General features: G+C 38.5%; 1 protein-coding gene and 1 pseudogene across 1 annotated transcript in view; both read right to left on the bottom strand.

Moving 5' to 3' along the window:
* Positions 1–25,098, bottom strand: part of LOC149461351 (lipoxygenase homology domain-containing protein 1-like) — a 392,516-nt gene that overhangs the window by 10,486 nt on the left and 356,932 nt on the right. The window contains exons 55-57 of the mRNA XM_089678445.1: positions 22,980–23,274; positions 17,561–17,639; positions 620–695 (exon numbers count right to left, since the gene is read on the bottom strand). Coding sequence (XP_089534571.1) covers positions 620–695; positions 17,561–17,639; positions 22,980–23,274 — 450 coding nt within the window. The remainder of the gene's footprint in view (positions 1–619; positions 696–17,560; positions 17,640–22,979; positions 23,275–25,098) is intronic.
* LOC149461353 (U2 spliceosomal RNA) lies at positions 19,136–19,245 on the bottom strand (annotated as a pseudogene).

Genomic DNA, 25,098 nt, shown 5'->3' with positions numbered 1-25,098 from the left:
CATCTGCATGTCATACTGACTGTCAGTATTATTTCTCTTCCCCAGCAGACTCCAAGGGCATTTAAATTAAAGGTACAGTGTTCTGCACTAATATAAAGGCTCTCTGAAGCCTAGAAACACCCTTTTATAAGTTAAATTCGCAGCGAATATATTCGACTCGAATCGAAATTTTTTCACGAATTCGCCGAATCAGTCGAATCGAATTTTTGAATAATTCGCTCATCTCTAATAGATATGGCAGAGCTTTCTTCTTAACTGTTACCTCTTTTGAGGTAAAGACCAAAAATATGTGTTTTTATATTTACATGGTGCCTCTTAGCAAATTTCTTTTAAGAATCTCTAAACAGTTCACTGGAAGGGTGTTGCAATTTAAACACCCCCACATTCCAGCCTTTCAGGGGCACCTGCTGCAGTTATATATTGAAAGCAAATGAAAATGAGAAAAGGTGGTAACTACTATTTTTCTTTGTGATATAAAACCAAAAATGTTTATCACTTGTACCAAATTTAAACTCAATAAAAATGAATTGTAATGGTAAGTAGTGGTAGTGGAAATGCAAATGAAATGAGTCATGCCCCTTTGTATACATACATTGTTAATCTTTTTAAATTACCTTACCTGTTACAGGTGAACAATCTTGTTTCATTTGTAGATAATGTGAAGATCTCAATCTTGTCCAGGAACCAGCCATTGCCTAATTACCAGAATAACATAGACAGTGGTTAAAACATTAAATAAATGCACAAGACGAAGTAGAAAGCATGCCCTAAATACAGTATACCATAAACTTGAGGGAATTTGTTCACTGTACATCCAACTTTCTGTTATGATATCAATTTTCCAGCATTCAGGGTACTGAATACTACATGAAATTAGTGCTATAGAAAGTTCAAAACCACCATCAGTTAATGTAACTTGCCTATGTGAACAATGAATGGTATCAGTGAATATAAAATGTACTAAGCAAAATAAATGAGAATATTTACAAAAGTCTCTGAACTCTAGGGTGAATCCTGATTTCCTTGCTGTAAAGTTGTCAGCCATTTTAACAAAATTAAAACTGAAAAGCCTGTATGAAATCAGGCACCACAAAGTACGGCTGTTACCTTTACCAGAGAGAAAAGCCCTTCTGTGTGCCTCTGTTCCTCATCTACTGTATGTTTCTTAACATGGCCTTGATTATTACACATTTGGGGCTAGGCCCCCACACCATCTTTATGAGAGAACCTATTTTGGCCATTGAGACACCTTCATTAAATAGGAGAGACTTAGGGGCTTAGAGGCTGAAGCCCCACATTGGTAAGACTGAGGCTTTAGTATAAAAGCCAGGATCAGAAAGGCACACAGAGCAGGCTTGTGTGGCTTATAAAAGGAACTGCAGTTGTCTTTTGTTACTTTCACTGATATGAGACTTTCAAGTGTAACCACTTCAATACTGGACACTTTTACCCCCTTCCTACCCAGGCCAATTTTCAGCTTTCAGTGTTTTCACATTTTTAATGACAATTGTGTGGTCATGCAAAAAATATATAAGTTAGTGAGCGCAATCCGACAAGCGACCAATGCACTAAAAGGAACCACAAAACCTTTCTAATAAACTCAAAAGTACAAGGAGTGCAGCGCTACATCAAATTAAATGGCAAAAAAAAAAAATTAATTAATTAAATACAGTAAAATAATATCAATATAGTCAAATATTAAAATAAGTCCACTGTAATAAAATATATGGATTCCTCAGTCCACAGTGAAATATCAGACGTTGTAGGTGCAATCTGGTCTCCCGTTGTGATAATATGAATAGATTGCCTACTCACCAGAAACCCAGTAATAAACGCATATCTGTATCACATGCATCCTAGGATCTTGAATAAAGACAGCCCGGAAATGAAATCCACTGATGGACCCTCAGTGGTGAAAGAAAGGATGCCGATCTGATCTCCAAGTATTTACTTCATCAAGTCTGCAGCAATACCTAAATCACGGGGGCAGTATACATCTAATGTGGGCCGCCGGACCTCCTGATCCGGCGGCGTAGAGTCAAAGCGTGCAGGGGCTCCTCCTAGACGCGTTTCGTGTAAACACACATCTGCAGTAGGAGTGATGGCATCTGTGTGGTCATGCACAACATTTTTATCATTTTTTTCACACAAATAGAACTTTCTTTTGGTGGTATTTAATCAGCACTGAGTTTTTATATGTTTTGCTAAATAAACAAAAAAACCTGAAGCTTTTGAAAAAAAAAAATTTTTTCTTTGTTTCTGTTATTTTGCAAATAAATATCCTTTCTTCACAAATTTAGGTCAAAATGTAATCTGTTAAATTTTTTGGTGAAAATACCCCAAATTAGTGTATATTATTTAGTCTGTAGGAAAGTCATAGAGTCCACAAACTATGGTATATATACACGTGACAATCGTCATATTATGCCCACTCAGAAGGAGTGTCTCGCCCAGCTGTCAATCTGCTATAGGCCAGACGGGAAGGTGTTAAATATTTAAAATCGCTGAGAGGTTTGCTTTAAAGGGTAGCTCCATTTTCATGAAAAATATAGCTGATAAAAATAATATAGTATTAACAATTGCTACATGAGCCAAATTGTAATTTAATATTATTAAAAACTACCCTTCAACTACCCCTTTTCAGTGAGCAGCATTGTAATTTTCTATAAAATTCATGGCAATATGGCAACCTGGAGGTCTTCTGTACACAGTGGTTTGCAGAACTTCCCTAGAAATGTTATTTTCTGCTTGTGGCTCACTGATTTTGCCAGAAGTCTGCACTAAAATGCAAGTAAACTTTTACACATCCCCTTTCAGTAGAAATTTTCACCCAAAAATATTTTGGTGAGATACTCCCTAAAGGCTAATTACTTATAAAGGGGTGAAGACACTGTGACATTCCTCATTAGAACAATGCATATACACTCATTGACCTCTTTATTAGGTATACTTTTTCAATTGCTTGGTAACACAAATTGCTAATCAGTCAGTCACATGGCTGCAACTCAATGCATTTAGGCATCTAGATGTGGTGAAGACGACTTGCTGAAGTAAAAACCAAGCATCAGACTGGGGAAGAAAGGGGATTTAAGTGACTTTGAATGTGGCATGGTTGTTGGTGCCAGATGGGCTGGTCTGAGTATTTCAAAAGCTGCTGATCTACTGGGATTTTCATGCATGACCATCTCTAGGGTTTACAGAGAATGGTCCGAAAAAGAGAAAATATCCAGTGAGTGGCAGTTGTGTGGGTGAAAATGCCTTTTTGAGGTCAGAGGTCAGAGGAGAATGGGCAGACTGGTTCAAGATGAAACAGTAACTCAAATGACCACTCGTTACAACCAAGGTATGCAGAATATCATCTCTGAACGCAAAACATGTCGAATCTTAAAGCAGATGGGCTACAGCAACAGAAGACCACACTTGCCACTCCTGTCAGCTAAGAACAGAAAACAGAGGCTACAATTCACACAGGTGTACCAAAATTGGACAATAGAAGATTGGAAAAAACATGCCTGGTCTGATGAGTCTCAATTTCAGCTCCGACATTCAGATGGTAGGGTCAGAATTTGGCGCAAACAACATGAAAGCATGGATCCATCCTGCCTTGTATCAACGACTAAGACTGGTGATGGTGGTGTAATGGTGTAGAAGATATTTTCTTGACACACTTTGGGCCCCTTAGTACCAACTGAGCATCTTTTAAATGAATATTGTTGTTGACCATGCCCATCCCTTTATGACTACAGTGTACACATCTTCTAATGGCTACTTCTAGCAGGATAATGCACCATGTCACAAAGCTCAAATAATCTCAAACTGGTTTCTTGAACATGCCAATGAGTTCACTGCACTCCACTGGTCTTCACAGTCACCAGATCTCAATCCAATACAGTACCTTTGGGATGTGGTGGAATGGGAGCTTCGCAACATGGAAGTGCAGCCGACAAAGCTGCAGCAACTGCATGATGCTATCATGTCACTATGGACCATAATCTCTGAGGAATGTTTCCAACACCTTGTTGAATCTATGCCACGAAGAATTAAGGCAGTTCTGACGGCAAAAGGGGGTCCAACCCGGTACTAACAAGGTGTTCTAAATATAGTGACCGGTGAGTGTATATCAGCTGATTCAATTGAACACATACCATTCTGGAGTCAGTCTTCCAGGGAAGTAGTAGAACATACAACTTTTTCTTAAATTGGAACTTTTGCTAAAATAATAAAAATTGGCAGACAAGTAGGAATTTTGCTTTGTCGCTTCTGCATTAAAGTTATTTACCTGCCTGTCTGCCCCTATACAGTGAGCCGCGCATGAGCAGCTCAATGTTCAAATTCAGCAATGCCAAATCTGAGTGAACCACCGTGCATGCGTGGGAGTAATGTCATCCCCACTCGGCCAATGATCACGGCCAGTGATTGAGACCTGGAAGGGGACCAGAGGGACGCTGCATCACTGGAACTGAGGTGAGTATAGTTGCGCTTTAATAACAGAGACTTGTAAGGCTACAAAGTTTTTTCAAATCTTTGCAATGTACACTGATCACCCAGAGGGGATTGTATTTTCCAAAATAAGTGGATTTATTCTTTAACCCTTTGAGGACCAAGGGACGTATTTGTCCCATGTTTTTAATTGCCTGTATCATCTGATTAAGAACTTAAAATACTTTTTTTCTTTTGGTTTGAGTAAAAATATTAGTTCTTATCAACAAATGGATCTAGCTTTTTGCCAATTATTTCATGAAATGGCTTAGTTACAGCAACTGAAGTGTACGAACTTTAAAAACAAAAAATTGATTCTTTTGGCGTTCCGGAATCTTATGGTCCTCAAAGGGTTAACCCTTTCCACTTTTGCAGTCATATTTGAGAAAACACCACCATATGTATGTTATATGTTCCCGTTCACTCAGCATGCCTACATTTTTAATATATTTCTTACCTTTTAGGTGTTTCTCAGGAGGAGGTGTCATGTAAGGTTTTTTGAAGAATGTTAGAGGGAGCCTGTCCGAAGTTTGTCCTCATTACCATACAATGCAAGAAGTACAGCCTCTAAATTTTTAACCCTTTGTCAGGACACAGTGTTTAAATTTAGTTAAGATTGATCATGAAGATCACCCTGCACAGTGCAGACAGGATTCATTTTGACAAACACAGCTGTCCAGCCCCCTCATAAACAAAGAGAGCTATCAAAGTGTCTTTGCTGCAACGTCCAGGATAGAGCATCTAAAAAGGTAAGCTGCAATGTTTAAATATTTTTTTAAGTTTTGTTATGTGAATGGGGACATGTAACAAATGTAAAGTAGATGATATCCCAATCTCTCTGCAGAAGTGGTAATATACTAAAGTGGGACTTTACCCCTTAACCACTTGCCACCTGGTCACAGTAGATTTACTCTGAACAGACGGCAGCTGCAAGCTCAGCAATGTAATAAAACATTGCCAGCCTGCTTCCAGGTTTGGAGGCATCCATGTGTGTGCTGACTTGAACTGTTATTAGACAGCAGGTGTTAACCAATGATTAATGACTGAGACCTGGTGATGGGCTTTGTCCAATCACAGCACAGAGTCCTGTGTTTGCAAACACACAGGACTCTGTGCACAGAGCAGCAATCTGGATATTTCTTCTCCCTGCTTTGTCACAGCCAGATCTCTTCATAAAAACAACACATATTACATACATTAAACCTGCTAGGCATGTAGTTAACCCTTTGATTAACCCTTGATGTTAACCCCTTCCCAGCCAGTGTCTTTAGTACAGTGACAGTGTACAGTAATATATCTGATCACTGTATTAGTATCACTATTGACGTCAGTTTCAATTAATCAAATAGTGTACCTCCCAGTGAGGGTCTGTTAGAGCCAGATTGCCTTCCACACTATCAAAGTCCTACTATAAGTCACTGATCACTGCCATTACCAGTATAGCATCATAGCTGTTTAAATTCCAGTTTATATACTGTATACTATAGTTTGTAGATGCTACAACGTTCACACAAACCAATTAATATACACTTATTGGGATATTTATTGGGCAAAGACATATAGCAGAAAAATATATTTATGAAGAAATTAGATTTTTTATTTTTTTTATTGGTTATGCTTTGTAATAGAAAGTAAAAAAAATAGATTATTTTTATTTCAAAATGTTTGGTCTTTTTTTGTTTATATAATAAAAAATAAACCCAGTGGTGATCAAATCCACCAAAAAAGGTCTATGTGTGTGAAAAAATTATATAAATTTAATTTTGGTACAGTGTTGCATGACTGAGCCAGTTAAAGTAGCGCAGCTCCTAATAGCAAAAAATTCCCTGGTCATGAAGGGGGTAAAATCTAATGGAGCTTGAGTGGTTAAAGGAATTTGTGAGCAGGCAGGTTTTTGATTGCAGAAGAGATGTGTATAGAAGATGAGACCTATAATCTGAATATATTTCATATTTTGACACAGCGGACTCCCATTTGTGGCTCATTTTCATAACATTAGGAACAATTAGTTTTCTACAGCTGTAATGTTAGACTTCCAACGTCATCAGCTATATAATCTGTTTTACACTGCAGATATGATGTCCAATACATGAAATCCATTTTGCATTGTTAGTTGCAGATTTAACAGGTACTCAATTATTTCATGCAGTGCTTTGTTTGATTTCAGCTAATTTTCTGTTCCAGTAAATAGAATTGTTTGCCTGGCTGCCCTTAACTGGCTGAGCCTGAGGGATCTCTACCTTAAAGCTTATTAGGAAAAATGATTTCCCTTCTATGCTGGTCCTTTTGTCCGGGGCACAGTGAAGTCTGTGTTTGTGTGAATTTCACCTTTAGTGACTCTGTGCATACATAATGTAAAACATTCCAAAGAATGATGTCCTCTTCCCGCTGTGCATGAGTTCACTTTAGGTTATACTTTTGTTTTAATTCTTGCCTCTGCATTTTAACTACTACAATAATACAAATCTGTTATCTGCTCATTTACATTGTTCTAAACTGTGCTAAATCTTCTCTTTAAAGCGGAACTAAGCAAAAAGTAAAAATGAAAAAATATACATTAAAAACGTACTTAGAATGCATTTATTCAGGCATTTAGCGATGATAAAAGGATGCTATAAATCAGCTTCTATCATTTGTACCGTCTACAAATGTGCTGACTGTGCATACATACTGAAACTAAAACAAAAAAAAATTCATTTAAAATTGTTTATGATAGCAGATACTTTTCATTTGAATATTTTTTTCTGTTGCCTCAAATCAAGTTGTGAATTTTAGTTCGGCATTTTTATAATGACATGTCTAGTTGTCAGATCATGTTGCATTGCTTGACTGTATGCAATGTAAAATAATGATCATTTCTGATAATAAAATCAATTTGTTGGCTGTGATTTTGTGTATGTATTAGTATTATGTACAGAACATAGATACTAAGTATCCCTCTGTCTACAAGAAAGCTCTCCACTCTGCGTATTGTCCCCCCCCCATTGTTCCCCCATGTCCTGTTGAAAGTTTTGACAGACAGGTGACAGCACATGTTGCCATGGCAGACAATTGCACTGTCAATAGGAAAGTTTTTCCAGGAATGTTGGCAAATATGTATGATGCTTAGGTTATGTTGGGCACAGGTAGCATTCAGATTCTTGCTAATAGATTGCTTTATGGTTAGGGCTGTAATCAAGTTTTTTTAGTATTTGTAACATTTCATGGCATTACATCTTATAACTGTTTTATCACCATGTGCTTGTGAAGTCATACTAAAGGTATTGTGTAATAGGACTGTAGGAGACCTAGTAACAAATAACATTCTTGAGTGTGCCAGTACTTCATCCTAAATAGGGCTATGCTTCAGGTTGACCATGAGTTCAACCTGACAAAATGGTGACAAAAAAGACATATTTCGCCATTTCACATCATAAAATCTGGCTGATGTTTGTACACAAACAAGCACTACTGCCGTGAAAAGACAGATCCCAGTCTCACTTGCGGCATTTCCCAAAAATGCTATTTGAAGAATGGGTGTATTTTCAAGGCTGCCTTTAAGGCCACAATAAAAGACCCTCTCCCTGCCAAATGGTATTTAAAAAACATGGTTTTTCATTTGTACATGTCCACTGTGGCAGTATGCAACTACCCATGCACTTTTTCAACAATGGCTTGCAAATTAGCCTTGAAAAAGCTAGAAACAATAGCATGATTCTACACCTATACACTTTAATATGGTTTGGCAATATGTTTAGGGTTCATAGACGTCCTGCTGGGTTGTATGAACCTCCTTATAACTGAACTTTGTGCAGTTTGCTTATTCCTAATCCCGGGTTTAATAGCATGTAGTACAACTATGTGCAATGGTCAAGTTTTATTGATATAAACTTTTCAACATGGATTGTGATAGATCGGTACAATGATTATGTCCAAAAGGCTGCATTAGTTATTTAGTGTTCCATGTCTCCACAGAGTATATGAGACTTCATCTTGACAATATATTCCAGCTCTGGACCTCAAGGAGGCATATGTTCAACACTTGCACAGCTGTGTTAATTAGTCACAAGTTAATGATTTCACTTGTAATTCTGTTAAGAGATCTTGAAAACACAACCTTCCAGGGGTCCCCAGGGCTTGGTCTGGGAAACTACATTATACAGTGGTCACGTTGGAGTTGTGCAGAGAGATGTAAAGAATATAAAGATACGCTCCTTCCATTTCCTCATATAGCCAGAGGTAGTGAGAATATTTCTTAAGAAGGTGCTGCTTCAGATGTTGGGGTTTCTATTGAAATACATCTCCTAACAATCAGTCTCTCGCCAAGGCTGATTTCAAATAAAAGTTCAAATAGCTCAGCTATGGATTAAAAAGCGCCCTGTCATGGGGGAATGTAAACTTAAAAGCCTGCCTTTACTAAAACAACCCCACCCCAAACTGTCCCTTAACTAAGTTGGTTCCATATAGAGATATAGACACATCCCATCCTATTGCATAAGGATACTTACACCAAGAGTAAAAAATAATATCCTTACATGTAGTGGCTGCATTAGTTTTCATTTTCAGTAAGTACAGAAAAACAGGACTTTTGACAAAATCCTTTCCTTGTAGTTCCATACCCAGAGGAATTCTGAGACATATGGGTTATACTGCTGCCTGCAGCACTACACTACACTATTCTGGGTAGAACAAGAAAAAATAGAAAGAGAGGACAACCAACCTAGTGACCCGCTTTGCAGAGGTAATTACAATAAGGAAGGCACTGCGTGGGTGAGAGTTGACAAAGGAATATCTCAAAGGGCAGCGTTTGAAGAGCCGTCAGAACAAGGCTGTGATCCTTGCCTCACACCATGTGTAACATGCTTTCCAAGTGTGATTGTACGCCTTGTGAGAGGTGGATTGCCTTATCTTTAGGATTGTAGGAATAATGGACTCAAATAGGTCCCCGTCTCTAAGGCTGTGGGCTTCAACAGACATGCTGTTAAAGCCAGTGACCATGAAGAAGGTAAACAGTTCCTAGGGACAAAAATATGTGATAAAACCTCCTGCGCTTCAGATGAATGAAGACTAACTAAGCGGCCAGCACCCTCTTTGACCAAAAGTGTATGAGAAAATTAATAAAAAATAAATAAAAAATATGGTGCAGCGCTAAACAAATATCATTATATAAATGAACATACCCTAAAACTAATAAATAAATACATATATATATAGATACATGCATGCAAGGATGAACCCCTTTCAATCCCCAGTGGGGGGAAACGTGACCATGTATATGATGGTTACTATACACATGCAAAGGGACAACACACTGCAGCAGGTGATAAAAAGTGAATAAATGCAGTCCACTCCAAACAAAAATGGTGATTCTTCAGAACGTGAGAGTGCCAATAGTGCCACAATCCTACAATGGTCTGAGTGCCTCCTCACCTCCCCGCATCGACCACAAGGGCCAATACGCCTTGATAATATATAGGGTGTAACCCTCAGATGTCAGCCGGTCACAGATCCACAGTAGATTCCACCTCATGTACTGTATTCCAAAAACCACCTCCAGCCGCTGATAATGGTGGTAATAAGCCACCAGGCGATGCTCAGAAACACAAAACAGAAACTCCCATAGCGTAATACTGTAATTTTAATTGTAAAGCATAGATACAGAGTTCCTACTCACATTTCCACATAAGGTAAAAACGCATGTCACAAGTCCTCATGTAGTCCTGGTACTGCGGGTGTACCTGGAGTCCCAATATGGCGCGTACGTCGGAAGTGACGTCACCGCGTACCGGAAGTGTCGTCAGGGCGTGCCTAAATTTTTTTTTTTTTTAACGCGTTGCGTCACGGGTACACGTGACTTCATCAGGGTAACCGCCCACAACGACATCGATGTTTTTTATAGGCCCCCTGGGTGTCAATCATCCGACTTAGACAACCCACGGCGGCCATTTTCTCGGAGCCCAATTTGGTACTGAGATGTGCCGACTTTAAACCACAGCAGCCATATACGGACCAGGTAACCGTATATAGGGGAGATTAATCCCCTATTAAACTAATTCTATATTCTACCTATACTGTAACTGAGGATCAGAAACCAGTTAAACTATAATGTAAATACTGCATGGGATAAATCACAGAAAACACATGATAACCATTGCAGTAATCAGTACCTTAAGGACTACATGCATCTATGTGTGTATATAACATACACACAGACACATGCATGAATTAAAACCACAAAAAATACAATACATAAATAACTGAATCCAATAAGCAAAAAAATATATTAATAAATTAATAAACGAAAAATCCCCCCTAGCCAGGTAGACTACTTGTATAATCAGATAAAAAAATAATACTTAAAAATCACTAATAAAACAATTCAGGTCGAACTCTATGTTCAAACCTTTAGGCACCTGTGTTTGCATAATATAGATCCACTTTGACTCAGCCTGACTTAAAGATCGCACTTTATGCGACCCCCTCCAATGCCCCTTGTAACGCTCTATTCCCCAAAACAATAATGTGGATGGATCATTATTATGAAATAGGGAAAAATGCTTAGAGACGCTATGTTTGGGGTAGCCTTTCTTTATGTTCTGAATGTGCTCGCGAATCCTCTTCCACATTGGTCGCTTCGTTCTTCCAATGTACTGTAGACCGCACTGACACTGGAGGCCATATACCACCCCCTCCGTCCTGCATGAGATAAAATCTCGAATTTGATGTTCCACTCTATTACTACTGGACACAAAAGCCTTACGTTTTACATTCTGTCCTTTAGTCTCTCTGCAGGCAAAGCATGATTTGCAGGGATAGAAACCCTTTTGATCTAAAAAGGTGATCATTTTACTTTTAATTGGGGGGTCTAGTGCATTCTTCACCAGTTTGGTCCTAAGTGTAGGCGCTTTCCTGTATATAAATTGAGGCCACTCCGGTATTATGTTATTCAAACAGGGATCTATTTTTAAGATAGGCCAATATTTCCTGAAAATCTTCTCTATCTTCCTGTAATGCACATTGAAGTCCAATATTATGGGCACTTGTTTCTTACTATTGAGATCCTTGGATTGTCCCTCAGTATTTACTTTATCCTTCAGAAGTGTGTCTCTTTCTATATTGCCAACCATATTAATCCTACCCTTAATCTGATCACGGGGGTAACCTTTCGAAACAAACCTGTCACTTAGTATTTCCACTTGTTCTTCATAATCTTTTTTGTTAGTGCAATTCCTCCTAAGGCGAACAAATTGACCTTTAGGTATATTGCATAGCCAGGGAGGGTAGTGACAACTATCACACGGAATATACCCATTCCTATCTACATTCTTAAAGAATGTCTTAGTGACAATGTTCCCTTTGTTTATACCGACATTAAGATCCAGGAAATTAATCTGTGAATTGCTGTATTCCCATGTGAATTTAATATTTTTATTGTTGCAATTCAATTTGTTAAGAAAAGACACTAACGAATTGCCATCTCCTTTCCACATGATGAACACGTCATCTATGTAGCGCTTGAAGACCAACAACTCTGTGGGAACATCTGAATAAACTGCATTTTCCTCCCAGTGGGCCATAAACAGGTTAGCCACACTGGGAGCAAAACGTGCTCCCATCGCTACACCCCTGATCTGTTTATAGAACTTTTTGTCGTGCCAAAAATAATTGTGTGACAGACAAAAGTCTAGACATTGAACAAGAAACTTTCTTTGATGCCAAGTGATGTTACTGTACTCTCTTAGTCCCCATTCTACTGATTCAATGGCCTCCTCGTGTCCTATGATAGTATATAGGGATGCAACATCCGCACTCGCTAAATATATGTCCGTATTTTCTTCTCCTTGTACCTCATGGAAGATTTGAATAAGATGTTTTGTATCCCGTAAGTATGATTTTGTTCTTTTAACCAAAGGTTGAAGATATATGTCAATATATTGGCCCAATCTTGCAAGGATAGATCCGATCCCATTCACAATGGGCCTCCCTGGTGGATTAATTGGGTCTTTATGCAGCTTCGGGACAGTATAAATCACCGGGGTCCGGCATACTTCCGGAACCAGATACTTGGATTCTTTTTTATTTAAAATTTTCTTGTCTATACCTTTTTTAATCAATTTTCCTAGTTCCTTCTTATACCCTATTGTAGGATCCTTTGAGAGTATTTGGTATGTGGCGGAATCTGCCAGTTGGCCTCCTAGTTCTTCCAAATAATAATCCTTAGATAACACCACAATACCACCTCCCTTGTCAGCTGGTCTGATCACTATATTCTCTCTATTAGTAAGCCTTTTGGTGCCAATTTGTATTCCAATATTAGGATGAATTTTTGGTAAAACAAGTTTGTCCAAATCTTGGACCACCATTTTTTTGAAAGTATCCACCTGGCTATTGTGTGAATTTTGTGGGTTGAACAACGATTTATTCCTTAAATTGGAATGTATAATATCACTATTATCCACACTGGGACTGTATTTAGATCCTGATGCTCCCATGAAGTATTTCTTAAGGTTTAATTTTCTAATAAATCTCTGTGTGTCCACATAAACATCAAATTTACATGCTGGCTTCGGGGGGGCATATTTCAGACCCTTATCCAACACCATGATTTCTTCCTTGGTGAGGATGGATCCACTTAAATTGAATACCCCTTCACCTAGTTCTCTCTTTTCCTTTTGCTTTTTCCACCCGGCTCTGCATCCCCTACTCTTGGGGGGCTTCGCCTTCTTTCCATACCCGGACTCCTTTCTTTCCATCCCCTTTCTAAAAAATCCCGCTGGGGCTGGTCATAATTCAATGGTTCGTATCTATTATATGTGGGTAACGGACTCCTTCCTCCTTGTTGGTAATAATAGTTCCAGTTGTCCTGCTGATAATGCTTAGGACTCCTCTCATAATACTGCCTATTATCATATCCATATTGGGGTTCTGGTCTTGCATAATTCTCCATTCTAGGTATATAATTTGGCCTATAGGGTTGATAGTATGGTTTCCATTTTTTCCCTTTTCCTCCCCCTTTGGGTTTATTTTGATTATTCTGGGGATAGCCTCCATTATGTGGTCTCCACCCATTTCTTGGTGTTTGATAGGCAGAGTTATTATTATATCTATACTGATTTTTGTTATTGTGTTCACCTTGGTATACGACTGGTTTTCTTGGTGTCTCAATTTTAGTTGCCTTGACTGGGGTAGTATTAACCGATACAGTTTCTATCTCATTAGCTACAGACTGCCACTTAAAAACCTGGTCCTTTTTAAAATCATTGTAATCCCGCTGGTACTTCTTTCCTTTCCTATACTTAATTTCTTGGTCCAGTTTATCCAGATCTTTATTCAACCGTTTTGTTAACTCTATCATTTCCTGGGAATCTTTTAATGGTTCGATCTTATCTTTAATTTCCCCAATCTGCATATCTAAGATCCTCATCTTTTTTTGTTTTCTTTTAAGTAGGAGCCTCAATAATTCTAGCCCCTTCTCATGGAAGAAGCTGAACCATTCTTCCGTAGATTCCTCATCTACCAGCCCATCTGCAATTGGCACATCCCATCGCAAACGTCTAGGGATTAATCTATCCTTAAGATATTTTTCATATGTGACCATGTCCCACCATATGGCCACCTTCTTTTCCATTAAGTGTCCTAATTTTCTGTAGTGGGACTCTAAGTCCCCATTAGCGTTAGCTGTATGTTTGAAAATATATTCTAGATTTAATGACCTATTCTCAATAAAATTGAAAACTTCCATCTTAGCAGCTGGAGTAAAGAAGGTAAGCTAATTGACAAAAATATGTGATAAAACCTCCTGCGCTTCAGATGAATGAAGACTAACTAAGCGGCCAGCACCCTCTTTGACCAAAAGTGTATGAGAAAATTAATAAAAAATATGGTGCAGCGCTAAACAAATATCATTATATAAATGAACATACCCTAAAACTAATAAATAAATACATATATATATAGATACATGCATGCAAGGATGAACCCCTTTCAATCCCCAGTGGGGGGAAACGTGACCATGTATATGATGGTTACTATACACATGCAAAGGGACAACACACTGCAGCAGGTGATAAAAAAAAACGCCCTGACGACACTTCCGGTACGCGGTGACGTCACTTCCGACGTACGCGCCATATTGGGACTCCAGGTACACCCGCAGTACCAGGACTACATGAGGACTTGTGACATGCGTTTTTACCTTATGTGGAAATGTGAGTAGGAACTCTGTATCTATGCTTTACAATTAAAATTACAGTATTACGCTATGGGAGTTTCTGTTTTGTGTTTCTGAGCATCGCCTGGTGGCTTATTACCACCATTATCAGCGGCTGGAGGTGGTTTTTGGAATACAGTACATGAGGTGGAATCTACTGTGGATCTGTGACCGGCTGACATCTGAGGGTTACACCCTATATATTATCAAGGCGTATTGGCCCTTGTGGTCGATGCGGGGAGGTGAGGAGGCACTCAGACCATTGTAGGATTGTGGCACTTTTGGCACTCTCACGTTCTGAAGAATCACCATTTTTGTTTGGAGTGGACTGCATTTATTCACTTTTTATCACCTGCTGCAGTGTGTTGTCCCTTTGCATGTGTATAGTAACCATCATATACATGGTCACGTTTCCCCCCACTGGGGATTGAAAGGGGTTCATCCTTGCATGCATGTATCTATATATATATGTATTTATTTATTAGTTTTAGGGTATGTTCATTTATATAATGATATTTGTTTAGCGCTGCACCATATTTTTTATTAATTTTTATTAAGTTCCTAGGGACAAAAGACCTGGGTGATCTGGAAGAGCCCACTGAGTTTCTGCCAGGAGTCGGATAAGCTCCTAGTACCACATCTGCCTGGGCCAGTTCTGTGTGATGAGTATCACCAGAATGCTCTCTATTTTGATTCTGTGGAGAAGACCAGGAAGGAGTTTCAGGGGAGGAAAGGCATAGATCAGGTTGAACTGATCTCATGGATCACCAGAATGCCCTCTATCTTTACCCTGTGGAGAAGACTAGGAAGGAATTTCAGGGAAGGAAAGGCATAGATCAGGTAGAACTGATCCCATGGATCATTGTTATGGATAGAAGATACCTAGATCTGGAGACAAACATGTGAATGTGACCACAGATCTGTGGAGCGCAAGTTACATAGGCTATTTTCCATGGTGTCGTCACAACATTCGGTTTAGCTATCCATCTGTGGTTCCAGTCTGTGCAATGCAAGCGTCACAAGCTCATTTCCGCTCTGTGACTATTTATAGCATGATGGGTGTCCTAGGCCACCCCCCTCCGATGATGTTTTCTTGTGATGAAACGTGTAGGGTGGAGCTTATACACTATGACGAGCCTTTGTTCTCTTTGTACACATCCCATTGTCTTTGCGGTGTAACACTGGATCATTGCCATTGAGATTCCAGCTGTGGAGTTGTCCTTTTGGTGGAGAGCATTTAGGAACCAATATACCCATTGATTTTCCATACTCGCTGTTTTTGACCGCGTGATCTGTGGTCACATTCTCTGATAAGAGGCTGTGAGTGGTGATGGTGGAGTATTCCTTCTGTCTTCTCGTTGGTGGCACATCAACTTTCTCAAGGATATGGCTTTTATTTAATATATAGTCACCTTACATGGACATTTCCTTGAGGAATTACTATCTGTGTAAAAGTGGGGTGAATAAGCGCTACATATTGGTTCTTGTAAAGGTCTTGAAACACCTTTGGGTGAAGAGACCATTCTTCTGAGTTCAGACATTGATGACTGAGGAAGTCCGTTTGCCAATATTTCATGCCTGGATGGTGCACAGCGAAAGGGCCTGGAACATGAAGTTCCATCCAACCCAATTTATAGTTGGCTTCATTTTGAGCTGTAAGACTTATGGTTACCATCAAGCACAGAACCCTCATACAAAAAGCCGAGAGTTGGATAGCTTCTGCACTGCAGAGTCCCAAAATGGGAGCAGACAATCAGGAGTTTATTTTGCTGAAGAAAAAACTCTAAGTAATATCTAGAAAGAGACTTAGATACTGCAAGTGAAGGGTCAGTTCCTGCACTGACTTTAGGAAGTTCAGGGTGATAAAGAGGCATGGAAGTTTTTTTGACACATGTTCTCATTTAGCTTTAAAGAATACAGAAATGTATTATACCAATCATTAGATCTGGTGGCTGCATTTGTTTTCTTTTCTAGGCTTTTTCCCTCTGTTTTCACCTGATGATCTCGCCAGTAACACACCTTCTGTAGTATGCCCCCACTCTGGATGAATGAGCACATGTGGTGCAACAGACAAAAGCATTAGCACTCTGAAGGAGAAGGTAGTGTTCAATGTACTACAATATTTGTATACACTAACAAATGAAAGCCAAACTCCAACCCACACTTTATAATCAGTTACAGTGGACAGTTTTATTTTCTTTTGGGGTAAAGATTTTGCATAAATAAATAAAATCTGATCACTGTAAGCATGCTGGTCAGTGTTAATAGTTTGTCCCATCCCTGTAAACTTATACACCTGGAAGAGAGTTTGTCTGGATCACCAGACGAAAGTAGAGGAAATAAAGCCTTAAAAAAAACTAATGCAGCCATCACATCTAAGAATTGGTAAGCTGCAATATAATAAATTTGTGATTTCAATTTAATACTGCTTTAATGTTGAAAACCTAAGATAAATGTTAAAATAAGGGAAGAAAGCTGCACAGCAGGTAGGGGGAAAGTATAAAAATACTGCTGACATCACTGATTCCTGCCTATTGCTACCTCAATATAATGGATTAAATGCAACTCCCATGGGCTGTTAATTATCCATAATGGTTCAACCACTAAGCTGCAACTCCATGCCATACATGGTGAACAAATTGTGATTCTCTGCTTGTAATATGTAGGAAGACAGTTGATCTGTATTCCAGCAGATAGAATCATAGAAAACTGATGCCTGCTTTAGATAGACTTGTTTGAGCACTGCTATGCTGTATTAAAGTGTCTTAGTATTGTCTTTTTCTATACCTCTTGTGCACTTTATTTGAATAACAGGTGATAAATGAATGTTGCTTAAGGTGCATTAAAAGCATGTTACAATTCGCGGATCGTTTGCTTAATGGAAAAACTCACCCAGTCCTTTTCCGTCATGTCCTATTTCAACATGAGAGATTTTTCCTATATCTTTTGTGCTGATTCTGAATGTGTCAACCTGGAAAAAATACAATGAAGGAAGACCGTAAACAGGAATTTGGTAAAATGATATTTCTTAGCTGTAGCTGTCAATTTTGAAGAACTCTGCATTTCACTAACAATATCTGTCAATGGAATAGTTACTGATTATTGTAATGCTCAATGTGAGGCTGAGTATACCAAGTGTGAGCAGGACTATACAGAAACACAGACATTAGTCAAATTATAAACTGTTGGCAGTCTTTCTAATTCATAGCAATGTTTGCTAATTACAATGGATGGAAATGACAGGGAAGCATTATAAGCCACTTAAAACCACATTAACACTTTGTGAATATTTATTGGATCCAGGGGTACATTTCTGCATCTACTTCCTTTTGCCATTTTAAGACTGGCATGACAATGCCACAATATAGCACATTTGTGACACAGTGTAAGTCACTAGCAGCTTAATTGTTATTGATATGTCAGTGTTTGTGATTGTGATAGACCGTCATCTCATTATACCAGCCTTTTTCAACCAAGGTGCTCAGGCACCCCGGGGTGCCTTCAGGTATCTTCAGGGGTTCCCTGGCCAATATGGCTAGAAAATTCACAATAATTGGATACAAGCCAGCTGGTGGATCAAGTCTGCCTTTTAGTTACACAAAGCCACACATTTTCATTGTGCACCAGGCATCGTAATAACCAATGATGTCATTTTTTTATATAATTGAAGTCCTGAAGTGTAGTGATCACACTCACAAAACTAGCACCCAGAGCAAAAAAAAAGTGAAGCACACAAAAAAGGGCATAGAATGTACTTCTGGCCCTCCTCTGTAGAGAAAGGGCCCTAACCCTGATCCCCTGGGGCGCAAGGCTCCTGACAGGTACTAAGGCACTCACTAGTACTCGGGGTGGACCCCTTTCTTCAGGTGGCCCGCCGAAGCAAGGCCAGCCCGAGTACTAAGTGGGACTCCCCTGAAGTGAGACCCCATAAGAGAAGGAGACCCTGACCAAAAGGCCACATGCCCCCCCCCCCAAGACTTTTGGTGCAGGCCCGAGGACCTACACCCTACTAATTGGGAAAGGTGAAAGTGTGTGCTGTGCTGTGCAAAAGTGCAAGTGACAAACAAACATAAAAAAGGGAGGGGGGAAGTGGAAAAGTGCTATAGGGCCATAGTGAAATACTATGGCGGGCCGTTCGGTCAGGAATAAAATATTCCTCTGGTCCTGACCAAAAGGCCCGGTTCTAGAGGCAGGTGTGAAAAAAGCATAACTCTTGTAGTGACCAAGCTCTCGCTCACTATGAGAATGTTGGCACCCCTGGACTGCCACTCCAGGGGCAAATACATCACGGGCTTCTTCCTCAGCCAGACCAGTGCAGCCCCATCCCTAACAGAAAGGCATCAGAACTTAAGAAAGCTTAGGGAGAACCTTGCCTACAACCGGGGACAAGCCTGGTGCACCAGGCCAGGATCAACCCAGGAGGAAAAGGCTGCCCCAACACTCTCACCATTCCCACCTAATTACATCTGGGATTACTAACTGACTCCCCATTTGGCAAAGGGAGCCTGGGTTCTATCCCAGACAACTGATAAGAACAGATACTACACTTGATCTTAGCCAAAAGTCCGAGAAACGATGATGTCATTGGTTTATAAGAAGGACATCAGATGTCTGCATCTCATTCTTGTTTGCCCTCCCCTGCCGCTCTCCATCAGCACTGGGGTTACATTAGCCAAGTGAGAGAGAAGAGAAACACTGAAAAACTAATCAGTACTGGTGTGTTTGCTTAGGAAGAATAAGTCACCTGTAACACTGAGTGTCCTATATGTGTGGATATTGCTGAGTTCTGTAAAACTATTAGTTTAGCTCTTTACATTTTAGAATGGGGTGCCATGAGATAGTGCTGATTTTTAAAGGGTGCCTTGACTGAAAAAAGGTTTAGCAACACTGCTCTATACAGTAGGTTTTCTCACTGCATATTATGAACCAACATCTCTGATCTGTAGCACAGTTCGTAGGATGCTTATATATGATGCTAGAAGCTAACAGAAATAGAGATATGACAGGGGCTTTAACCTTTCCTTACTTTGTGAAAAAAAATCATTTGTATTCATGTCTGTTTGGCTAATGTAGCATTCCCCTCACTTCCTGCCTTGTAAAACATTGTCAACAGGTCAGGAAATGACCATAAATCTCTGTAACAAAGACCCAGATTTCTGATAAAAACATGACAGGGGTTCTAATCCTTAAATGCCCAATCTAAAATGGAGAGAAAAAAAAAGTTTTTCTTGAACATACACTTTAACCACTAGCCTACTGGGCACTTATACCCCCTTCCTGCCCAGGCCAATTTTCAGCTTTCAGCGCTGTCGCACTTTGAATGACAATTGCGCGATTATGCAACACTGTACCCATATGAAATTTCTATCATTTTTTTCAAACAAATAGAGCTTTCTTTTGGTGATATTTAATCGCTGCTGGGTGTTTTATTTTTTGTGCTATAAACAAAAAAAAAGCAAAAAGTTTGAAAAAAAAAATTTTTCTTTGTATCTAGTATAAAATTTTGCAAACAGGTAAGTTTTCTACTTCACTGATGTGCGTTGATGAGGCTGCACTGATAGGCAGCACTGATGGGTATGGATAGGCAGCACTGATGGGCACTCATAGGAGGCACTGATAGGTGGCACTGATGAGCTGGTACTCTTGATGCTGCACTGATAGATGGCACTGATGGGCAGTACTGATGGGTGGCGCTGGTGGGCAGCACTGATGGGTGGCACTACAGGGCACAGGTGGATGGCACTGCTGGGCACAGATGGAGGGCACTGCTGGGCACAGGTGATTGGCACTGCTGGGCGCAGGTGGGTGACACTGTTGGTTAGAGGTGGGTGGCACTGCTGAGTGGAACATGTGGTTGGCACTGATAGGTACAGGTGGGTAGCACTGATGGGCACAGGTGGGTGGAACTGCTAGGCACAGGTGGGTGGCACTGATGGGCATGTGGGTGGCACTGATGGGCACAGGTGGGTGGCACTGATGGGAACAGGTGGGTGGCGCTGCTGGGCACTGATCATCAGTGTCATTACTAGTATATATAAAATTAAAATTCCATTATATATACTGGCATTTGTAGACGCTATAACTTTCACATAAACCAATTAATTTACACATATTGGGATTTTTTTTAGCAAAGACATGAAATTTGATTTTTTAAATTTTCTTACTGGATACATTTTATAGCAAAAAGTAAAAAATATATTTTTTTTTTCAAAATTGTCAGTCTTTTTTTGTTTAAAGTGCAAAAAAATTAAAAACCGCAGAGGTGATCAAATACCATCGAAAGAAAGCTCTATTTGTGGGGAAAAAAATTACATAAATTTCTGTTATGTACAGCATTGCATGACCGCACAATTTTCAGTTAAAATGTCCTCTTTGGTAGCACCATATCGCAAAAAATGGCCTGGTCAGGAAGGGGGGTAAATCCTCCAGAGGGCAAGTAGTTAAATGCACATTTTTTTGCAGGTAAAAAAATCTACAATTATACATTTTTGTTTGTGAAGTCTCTAAAGCAATGCACCAGTGATCAGCAGATCGCTGGTGCCATGCAGGTCTCCCCTTGACCTGTCATTATATTTGCATGCTCGTACATCCCTTGCGGTCAAGCAGATACTGTACTTACTGACAGGAAGGCTCAATGAACTACCACAGCGCTTTGGGGTGCTGTGGTAGTTTATTGAAAACTACAAGCCGACAGCCGCAAAAGATACTGGGACTTGTAGTTTTCCCATTCACAGAAAACTGTGAATGAGTGACTTGGCCAGATGGGTGGAGCCCCGCACGGCCGCATTTTTTAAAAATTGTGGCAGCTAGCAAGGGGGAGAAGATTCCCTGCTAGCTGTCACAATGAGGATTGGGGGTGCGGGGGACGGTCCTATCGTATATGGATGTAACATGTTACGAGAGGTGAACTTATCTTTTAAAGCATCTGGCCTTCAACCCCAGCTGCTATCTCTTTAATTTTCATTAAAAGCAAAACATGTTTGTCCAGTCGCTTGATTAAATCATCTACTGGTAATTTTTATGTTTCTTGGAAGCAGGACTAACAAGAAGCTGTTGTATGATTCATTTTTCCAGAGTGTAAGCTAACACTAAGAACAGATACACATCTTTAAAATCTGATGTCTTGCCAACATGTGGCCTCCTGTTTTTATGAACCAATGATTAAATTAGAATGAATATATCTCTAGTTTAGTAGGGTGACCCAAATCGAACCTTATCAGAATAAAAAGGTGAAAGAGTGTTACTGCAGTAACCATTTAAAGATGGTGTCACACAGTTTTATGCTTAGACCTCCATGATGAGCTATGTTCTGCAGTCTAGAATACAGTTATGTGTCTGATGAAGCTAGACACAAGACAGATGCATAGACAACAGACTTTGTGGCTAGAATCTGCTATATTGTTAGATGATTTTGTAAGCATAGGAACGTGTCAGGATCAGAATATAGGAACTGTCATTGCTGACTTGTTTTTGAAGGTGCATCAAGCAACAGTTTGCTCAAGGTCATTAATTCATTGGGTAGAAAAGCAAGCACAAGAATGACAGCCTTGAATCATGCATCTTCATGAAAACATCAGCAGCACATGTAAAGCCATATGTTTTGTTTAGTGAAGAATATGTATTTTGTGTTTTAGATGTTTGTTTCCTCTCTATTTCTCTTAGTGAACATTGTCATTAGGCCAAAAAGTAATGGAAAATCCAAAATATTGTTGCCAGAATAAGAAGGAAAAATCCTTCAGTAGGGAAACCTGTGCAAGTGACAACTGTGCCAAATTTTCCCTCATTTTGGGATAGATTTCCCCTTGCTTAATTTTGTGTCATTGGGATAGGAAGTGAAGGAAAATCTCAACATCAGGGAACAGACAAAGAAAAACTGAAAAGGGCTATATCTATTTCATACTCTATCCAGAACATTACATTATTACATTACATTACATTGAGTTTATATAGCGCCAAAGGGTTTGCTCAGCGCTGTACAATAGAGGGGGGGACAATACATGAAACATTACAGCAACTACGAACAGCACACGAGGGGTAAGAGGGCCCTACTCTTTCGAGCTTACAATCTAGGAATTGTAAATTTTGCTTCTATAGATACCTCTAAATAAATATGTATAATAATCAGATATTTTAGGTTTACAGGTTAGAGAAAGTTGTATTCTGGTTACTGAATTCTGTTTGTTGCCTTTTTAAATAAAGATATTAATATTTGATTATGAGAATATTACCTCTTTGGTGTTTACCACACCTTTAATAGAAAACAATTTTACAACAGAATAATTAGAATTAATTCTTATTTCATTTCTTTTACCTTTCCCCTTTCAAAAGGATTTTTATCTTCTAGTGGATCAACCAGCTGGACAGGTCCAGATGAGTTTCCATTGTTACTGAATAATATGATATAAATGTTGGCATCTGTGCCTGCTCCTCTCAGATCACCCGTATACACCTTAATCTCATGTTCCACTAGTTTTCCTTCAATATTTTCCATTTCATCAGTGGCAAATGATGCGCCATGGCTAGTTTTACCATTTTCATCATGGATAACGTGAGAAATTAAAAACTCTCTTCTTGTTTCTGGGTTGCTGGCATCCATTGAAAAATCCCTAAGCAAATACATTTTTACATAAACTGTTATTTTGAAGTATAATAAAAGACAGTTACTACGAAAAAAACAAAACAAGACATTGTGGTTGTACACTCATTTAAAGCAGCTTAAAGCTTAACTTAAATCAAAGCTTTTCTTTTGTTTTGACAGAGTGGAAGTATCAGAACCTTCTGCAGAAATGTATAGTCGAATATGCCCCTACTGAGAGGAAATTTCCCCAAGGGATATCCAAAAAGCAATAAAAACCTGATAGAGGTTCTAGCCCTACCTTTTTCTGTCTGTGCACCCCACAAAGGAGATTTATAAAATTAGGCAGGAAATGAAAGGGAAATCTCCCCAGTAGGGACAAAAAATAATAAAATATCAGATAGTTATATAGCTAGCCCAGCTGAAAAAAAGTCCATTTAGTAGACATGTGTAATTTGTGTTGTTACGAATCAAAATTGGGACAAACAATTTTCATTATTCAGAGATTCGGATGTATCTGAATTTCCAAATCATAATATTAATGTATTTCAACAAATCTAAAATAAGTGATAAAACAAATTCAAAATTAAAGAAATGAATTTGAATTTGAAAATTTATTTGAAAATTATTTCAAATTCAAAAATGAATTCAAATTTGAAAATGAATTTGAATTTGAAATGGAAACATTGCAATAAATGAAGTAAGGTATAAAAGAGCAATAGGATGATGATTCCTACTGAGGCTAGAATACAATAGAAATAAAAATAATGGAATATTATAGAACAGAGGAAAACAGAATGGAATAATACAGAATAGAATGCTAAAGAATGGAAAAGAAAAGAATAGAAAATTATAGAATAGAATAGTAAAGAAGAGATTAGAATAGAATATAAAAGAATAGAGTAGAATAGAATAGAAAAGAATACAAAAGAATAAACTAGAAAGAATATAGCTGTCTTCCAAAATTCCATTTTCCAAATTTGAATTTCAAATAGCACAGAATAAAATACAAAAAAAATATGTCTTCCAAAATTTGAATTTCAAATAGAATAGAAAAAAACTGGAAGAATATAGCCATCTTCTGAAATTCAAATATCAAATAGAATACTGTAGAATAGAATAAAATAGAAAGAGTATAGCCATCTTCCAAAATTTGAATTTGGAATGTTAAAATTTGAATTTAAAATTTTGAATAGAACATAAAAGAATAAAATGAAAAGAATATAGCCATCTTCCAAAATTCAAATTTCAAATAGAATACTGTAGAATAGAATAAAATGAAAAGAATAAAGCCATCTTCCAAAATTCTAATTTTGAATTTCAAAATTCAAACTTAGAATAAAAAAATTAATGGAATAGAATAAAATAGAAAGAATATAGCCATCTTCTGAAATTCAAAATTCTAATTTCAAATAGAATAAAATAAAATAGAAAGAATAAAGGTATTTTCCAAAATTTTAATTTCAAATTGAATAGAAAAAAATAAAAAGAATATAGCCATCTTCTGAAATTCACATTTCAAAATTCAAATTTCAAATAGAATAGGATAAAATAGAAAGAATATAGCTGTCCTCCGACATTCAGATTTCAAAATTATAATTTTGAATAGAATAGCAAAAAACAGAAAGAACATTAATTAATACACCAAGCCATTATTTTTAATAGATTTTCATTCGTAAACCAAACATTACGTTAATCTAGGCGTTCGTAAACCGAGGTACGCCTCTATATTGTGATTAAAAATTCATTGATATTTTCATATAGTTAATGTAAGCTTATTGTGTTTTTGTCAGTTACTACTAGACAGGGCCGGATCTAGGGGGGTGCTGGGGTGGGCTGTGCCCCCCAGATTTTA

Source organism: Staurois parvus, unplaced genomic scaffold, assembly GCF_062004578.1.
Source record: "Staurois parvus isolate SC_StPar_1 unplaced genomic scaffold, SC_StPar_1.0 ptg000205l, whole genome shotgun sequence".
Taxonomy (NCBI): domain Eukaryota; kingdom Metazoa; phylum Chordata; class Amphibia; order Anura; family Ranidae; genus Staurois; species Staurois parvus.
Note: the sequence above shows the minus strand (reverse complement) of the source record. Positions and strands in the feature narration are given on the sequence as shown.